Here is a 6,818-nt window from a genome sequence, read left to right on the forward strand (position 1 = left end):
AGGGACAACTGCTGCATCTGGCCGTTCTCGTCGAACCACGCCAACGTCCCCTCCGGTGCCATTCTTCCCCGTTCTGTCTGCTCCGTTCTGCTTCGCCTCCTCTTATAGACGAATAGACGCCCGATATGGAAATCAATGCCATTTATTCTTTCCCCTTTAAGCTTTGTTTCGGGTTTTGGAGGTCATGCGCTACTATTAGTTGAGTAACATTTTCCTGCATGGTCCGGGACACAGAACACCCTGATCTCTCACACACAAGATGAGTATTACCAGCCACGTCACGTATCTACATCATGTCGTCATATATATACATATATATATATATATATATATATATAACAACAACATTTATATTTTTAGAAAATGGCTTCTTCAACGGAAACAAATTATTAATATTATAATTTTTGCACTTGATATCTGAAAGTAATCTGAGAAAAAGGAAAAGAAACAGAGAAAACATTCCCTTTTTCATACTTCCTAAAGCAATTTTTATTTATTCCAATAAATTCTTCCTTCCTTATTTCCTTGCATTGGGTGGCGGGTCGATTCACATGACATAGGTTCTCTGTGCACGCACGAAGGCGTACAGGATCGGGGCGGTCATTTTACCGTGTTGCGGTGAGCCGATGTGTAGCTTTGTTATTATTGCAAACAGTAGTCTTATTATTATGCCAACCAGATTTGTCTTCTAATATTCTTCATCATCACAGTAGAAGACAGCAAAACCACACGTCAAACATTCTCCACTGAGCATTAGAGCTGCATCCACTCCCACCTTTTTCGTCTCTGATGTTGCCTGAACCAAGCAAAAGAAAGAAAGGAGTCCTTTGAGTTTGGGTGAACAGCGGTTGAAACACGAGACTGCAGAAACAAGAATGAACTCACCAAAGTGAACTTGACAGTTTGCCTGACACAGGTTCGTGTCTGAACCCCTGCACATTAGCGTTTTGTCTCAGGAAAAGCCAGTAAATATCACGTCGGTTTAATTTGGGGAATCGGTGGCTTTCCGGCGACAACCAAGTCCTTGATTCCACATCGCTGAAGAAGGGAATGAAGGTTGGTGGCGAAGAAGGCACTGAAGCGTGTCTTCGCCACCTTGTAGTTGCCGTCTTCCACCACGAGTCCATCGAGTAGTTCTGCATCGCTGCTACTCCTCCACCATCGGAGTACCAGTGTTCTCCGGAAGAACCTGAACGGTTCTCTTACCTTTAGCTTCCATTGCAGAATAAAGAGGAAAAAGCCAAAGTAATGTACTAGTAGAAAAGCCTTTCTCCGTTCGACTCTTCGTGGAGGAAACCCATCCATGTAGACCAAGTTCGCAGTTATCCCCATACAAAGGAACGATGAAGGTGAGACGCAAGCGACGTGGGGATGCCAGTGAACTGTAGCTTAACCAAACAACGGACACAGATCACCAAAATGCGGCGTTACCGGGACGATGGTGGCGCCGGCAGGGAGGACCATCCGGCTGCCCGATTCCGTAACAACGAAATCTTTCTGGAAAAGCAAGCTAAGCGATCGATACAGATCAATAGCATATAGGAATGGATTGGGACGTTTCCGTGGCTTTGCCCGCATGCCCATGACGACCATCGCCGTCTCGCTCCAGTTCGACACGGCCGTCGCCAAGAACAGTCGCCGGGCCGAGAGAGGAAGGAGACAAGACGAAGGACCCGAAGCCCACGTGGTTTAGTTGGAAGTCTTTGTCATCCCAACTGCCAATGGGAGACGACATTATAGCGATGAATTATAATGGACTTTGAGATAAGTACAAGTAGAAAAGAATAAATATCCAATTCCAATTTGGAATTAGGGATGTCTTATTTATTATATGATAATATATTGAATTTTTTTGAATATTCATATCTAAAAATGAGATTCCTACAATTATAATCATTAAAAATAATTAAGACCGTAAGAAATTGGAGCTGTAGTTTACATGTCCGAAGGCCACCACATAAAGACATGTAATGTGGAGGACATTCTAATCGACCACAAAAGATGGCAAATCATGCAGCAAATATTATCAATAACAGCATTTCCCAGAAAGATGTATGATTAAATCAAACACCAGAAAGGATAAGCATTCAGCCAGGTTGACCACTTTGACTGGAACTAATGCAAGGAAGAATATATATATATATATATATATATATATATATATATATATATATATATATATATATATATATATATGATTACTTACTTCTGTATGATTGATGGATGAGATAGAGAAGGACAAAGTGAAACCCTAAACAACAAATAGTTACATCTTGAGGCATTTAAGAAGCTGCATGCTGAGCAGACTGCAGTAAGATGTAGACCAATATGGCATTCTAGACCTAAACCTAGAAGCTTGTGTCTTGAGTTTATGGCGTACAAGGGCCACCTGCTGCTGCACGACCTGATCTCTTCTTGGCATGCTCAATATTTTTATGTCTGTCATCCATAACATCATTAGCAATCAGCCTTCAGGCTTAGCAGAGTGACTGCTAGTGATGTTATGTCCACCTGCAGTCCCCAGGCAGGCAAAGAACCCTGCAAGCCTCGTCTCATCAGAAGCCTCCGCCGAGAGCCGGAGCCCAGAAATCAGCGCCGTTGTCACTCCCAACGTGCATGGTGAAGGAGACCGGCACCAGGCACAACCCTCGACTCCTGAGGTCCTTCTTCGGCTCCTCGCAGCGCTCCTGCCGTAAGCAACGGTGAAACCGAAGGAATCAATCTTCTGCAGTCGATCCCTGCAATATACTGAGTACATCAGCGTAAAAGTACCTGATCTTGTGGCCCGCTTCTCTTCATCCCACCTCCATCCGAGAACTGCATGCCACGGGAATGATGATAACATTAGGGAATTGTCAGTGTCACGAATACTTAGGTGTGAAGCTGTAAAGCTGATCCAACTTTGTTCTCTCAAAGCCTTTATGTTGTAAAGGAGCTTTAGCTAATGGAGTTATTTATCTATGACACAAAGCTTAGGTACTTGTTAAGGTGGGAAGAGATCCAACGAGATATACCTGAGCAGGGTCTTCAGATAATGAACAGCTCGTGTTTCCTCGTGCCTGCAAACACCGGAGCCGAGGTTGAGCAACATCAACTTGTGCAGCTATTACGACATCAGTCATAGCTACCTTCTTTTGAGGGAAGAGAAAGGACAGGAATGAGGACGTGGCATGCATCTAGAGGACGAGAAGGGGTGGTGCGCCTTAAGTCACACACTCTTAAGTCGCAGTATAGCTATACTGCTTTGACTAAAGGGAAAAAAGAAAAGGGATATATTACACACTTACTAACTATGCAAGCAAATACTAAGAAAAAGGATATGATTATACCTTAAAATGTGCGAATTTTCGAAAAAAATATTATTACTTTTAGTTTTTCTCAAAGATCTTCTTTTTCATATATCCCAAAAAATATTCCTCCTTTGCTATAGACTCTAAAATATACCTCCTTTGCTATAGATCAGTTCAATTCTTCAGTTATAATAATTTTAAATATATTTATATTAATTAAAAAAATTATAATTGATATAAAAGTCTCTCTATTTTGTTGTTCTTATTCCTAAATAATTATCTGAAATATTATTTTTATAGATAAGCTAGTTTATATGGGGTTTCAAGCCTATTTACCTAAGTTAAATCCTAGTAGTTACAGTATATTAGTAGAGGTTCAAAAAAACATTCTAAGTCAATTCAAAAATATTATAACTCACAATATAAATCCTATATATGGGGATTGGATATGTTCATCTTATGGATTGGGTTATCAGTCTGATTATCCTATCGGGGGATATTTCAACAATGTCAACAAATATGAATCAAGGACATCTCTCAGATAAAATTAAAGAAGAAATTTTTTTTTCGATAATTCGCCCAATCAAAATCACTATAGTATAATAATGGAGGAAGTCCATCTAACCAAAGAGAACTCAACAAAGGAGATGAAAAGAATGATTCCTATTACTACTGTATCTATTTTGTTGAGCAGGAATGAGCAGTCATCTTTCATGATTTTATAACCATCAACACTGAAGAACAATTTCATCGTCTCAAAATAAAATTTGTCCCAGAATTAAGATCCATGTATGTGCATGAGATGACAACAAAAAAGCTATATGAATAAAAAAATCATATCTTTGTAGATCATAATCATAAATGAATAAGACAATATATTAATCTACAATGCCAACATTACCCATACATTGAGGGAAGCCTATTGTGTAGCTGATCGATTAGCTAATGCCGGTGGAGTATCTTTTTCTTTGTTGATATAGCCAATTCCCTGCTTAGTAAAGTTCATTTTGAGCTGTGATTGCAGATGCTTCTATTAAGATGTTAATTTTGCTTGCTAAATTTCTTTGTGGAAGATAAGAAACATGCAAGCTTTCAGAAAATCTAACACTTGCTAATAGTTTGGAGCGTTATTATGTGCGTTTGTATCGACGTGTGTCTGTGCTTCATGCGTTTGAGAGAGAGAGAGAGAGAGAGAGGATGGTGGGGAATGGCGAGTATGATGACACTTACAGGCTGCCTCATGTTGCCTGATGCACTGCCTTGCAGGTACGGCGAGCTGAGAGCCTAAATGAAAGAGAAGGTTGTTTGAGGCTACAAGACACCAATAACTAAAAGATACTGCATAAAACAAACACCCATGCTATGTATGCTGTCCATTTGCTTTTACTGCGTGCACACCCTCCCTTTCTTTTTAGCTTCACTTGCTTTCAGCGTGTGAGGACCGGATCGAGAGAGAGAGGGAGAGAGAGAGAGAGAGAGAGAGACTTGGACCTCAATTTGACTCTGGAGGAATCTGATGTAGCCAATGGCTTCTTGCAATACAGACGCAGTGTCAGTCTGAAAAGGAGTTCCATGTCAGATCTCCGTTGCTCAAACAACAAAGCAGAATGAAAAGAAAAAAATACAAAGTAGATTTCCAATAGTAAAGGAAATTGGAATCTCCAATACGAACTTGAAGACCTGTATCTGCTGCATGGTGTAGTAATATACCTTTCCGAAGGGGGAGACTAACTGGTGAAGTGCTGTTATTCGATCCCCTAACTTCTCCTTCCTCACCTGAAAAGCAAACAAGAAAACATGAGATCAATGGCCATTTCTTTTGCTTCTTTGATCATGGTAATTAAACTGTTTTTAGCTTCAAGTTTGCTTGTAGATTAGTGGTTAGCAGTGACAGACCTTGAGAGTAGATTTTGGAGAAAAAGATCCCTGAACCCTAGCCTTCTTGTTTGGAGCAGTTTCTGTGCTGTTGCACTGTCGAAGGTAAGACAACTTCAGAGAAACATACAGAAGGATCCAAATACGAAGCTTACAATCCTAGGAAAAGGAGAACGCATTGAATCCACAGCGGTTCTCTTACCTCCGACGAATTGTCTGGTTGGCGACGTGCCATGTTCGAGAAGTCCAATATGTTAGTGCTGAAACTGGTTGTGATACAGGATCTAGGAGATGAAGCCGGTAGGATTTGACCCCATGCAGATCTAGAGACCTGGATCCCTTCGTTCCCATGGCTATGCACATATCCACTTCCACAGTACTCCTGCTTCATGTCAGCTATATGCGCAGTAGCTGAGGGGAACAGTACCTCATCACGCGGGTCATCACTACTCATCATCTTCTTGGTCTGGAAAGGAGTCCAACCATACTTCTCTTCTTCTCCCACAAGTCCTCCCCTGGAAGATCTGCATCGAAGCAGCAAAACAAGATTAGAAACTAAGACTTGTTTGGGTTTTTGTATGCAGGAGAGAGTGATTGACTTGTAAATGCAAATCTGAAACCAATTAATCTTCTTTCTTGTCCGGAAAACAAAAGAATTGTTTAGATCTCGGTGGAGGCATCTCAGCAAAATCTCATCTTAATCATGAAAACTCAGCATATATCACAATTATTGTCAACAGAGAGAGAGAGAGAGAGAGAGAGAGATAGAGAGAGAGAGAGAGAGAGAGAGAGAGTTACAACAATAGCTGGCACCATGACTCCAACAAGTCGTGGCTATCTTGCCAAGGTGAGATCTCGGTATCGGAAGGCTGTGGGTTCTGCGGGAAGACCGGAGGGGAAGAAGAGGCAGGCAGTAGAGGAAAGGGTAGCTCAGGAGGTGGCTTCATATTGTTCGTGCTCCAGCAGTTTGGACTTCCCTCCATCATCTGCTGCTGCACCAGAGAGCTCCGAAACACTCCTCTATTCATGCCTCAACTTTTGGGGGTCTACTTCTGCTTCAGATCTCCTTGTGCTTCCACACTCCCAAGTCAATCCTCAGAAGTTTTGCTTCTCCTGTCTCAATGGATCATAGCTGAGAGAAGAACGAACACACAGGCCATGTTTGGAGGAACCTTAAGACATGAGGGTAGGGAGCCTTTTGTTTTCTTGTTCCCTTCCTCTCTCTCTCTCCTCAGTCTCTTATATTTTCTTTTACTTACTTTTATTCTCGCCCCCCTCACTTTTTTCACTGCTTTTGCTTTATGATAAAGTAGAACAAAAAGGCAGTGGCAGCGCCTTCAGACCAGGAGTGGGTTGAAACTTTAAGGAGGTGTCCGAAGGTATATTTAGGACCAAGGGTTGGCAACATAGGCATAGGGATATGAGTAGTAGCATTCTTAAAACCTCTACTTACCCAACTGATCTAATGGGATTGAGACATGATGACACATGAATCCTCCCTTGGAAAAGGAAGAGTGAAGTATCAGGTAAGCATGATAAAAGCAAGATGACTGTGCACTTGAAATGAATCATATAAATGGGTTGACTTGAATCATGATTTGGCAAGAATGGACTCGAAGCTAACTTCTGTGGTGTTCTCATAGCAAGGCTGTG

General features: G+C 41.5%; 2 protein-coding genes across 5 annotated transcripts; both read right to left on the reverse strand.

The window, feature by feature from the left end:
* Nucleotides 1–972: 972 nt before the first annotated feature.
* Nucleotides 973–1,593, reverse strand: LOC135618084 (uncharacterized). Its single transcript, XM_065118988.1, has 2 exons — nucleotides 1,432–1,593; nucleotides 973–1,212 (listed from the first exon to the last, which is right to left on the reverse strand). The coding sequence occupies exons 1-2, from the start codon at nucleotides 1,591–1,593 to the stop codon at nucleotides 973–975; spliced, it is 402 nt and encodes a 133-aa protein (XP_064975060.1).
* Nucleotides 1,594–2,229: 636 nt separating this feature from the next.
* LOC135617213 (transcription factor bHLH68-like) lies at nucleotides 2,230–6,390 on the reverse strand. Of its 4 annotated transcripts, none has more exons than XM_065117220.1 (9): nucleotides 5,967–6,389; nucleotides 5,368–5,689; nucleotides 5,187–5,261; nucleotides 5,001–5,066; nucleotides 4,782–4,847; nucleotides 4,521–4,574; nucleotides 3,015–3,059; nucleotides 2,773–2,817; nucleotides 2,230–2,687 (listed from the first exon to the last, which is right to left on the reverse strand). In XM_065117220.1, exons 1-9 carry the CDS (start codon nucleotides 6,191–6,193, stop codon nucleotides 2,556–2,558), a joined length of 1,032 nt encoding a protein of 343 aa, XP_064973292.1. In that variant the 5' UTR covers nucleotides 6,194–6,389; the 3' UTR covers nucleotides 2,230–2,555. The 4 variants fall into 4 exon arrangements, with proteins under 4 accessions (XP_064973292.1, XP_064973291.1, XP_064973293.1 ...); XM_065117219.1 differs by having other exon boundaries at nucleotides 5,964–6,388; XM_065117221.1 differs by lacking the exons at nucleotides 2,230–2,687; nucleotides 2,773–2,817 and adding an exon at nucleotides 4,198–4,278 and having other exon boundaries at nucleotides 3,027–3,059; nucleotides 5,964–6,390.
* Between the last annotated feature and the right edge of the window lie 428 nt (nucleotides 6,391–6,818).

The sequence above is a fragment of the Musa acuminata genome, chromosome BXJ2-7, assembly GCF_036884655.1.
Source record: "Musa acuminata AAA Group cultivar baxijiao chromosome BXJ2-7, Cavendish_Baxijiao_AAA, whole genome shotgun sequence".
NCBI classification, from domain to species: Eukaryota; Viridiplantae; Streptophyta; class Magnoliopsida; order Zingiberales; family Musaceae; genus Musa; species Musa acuminata.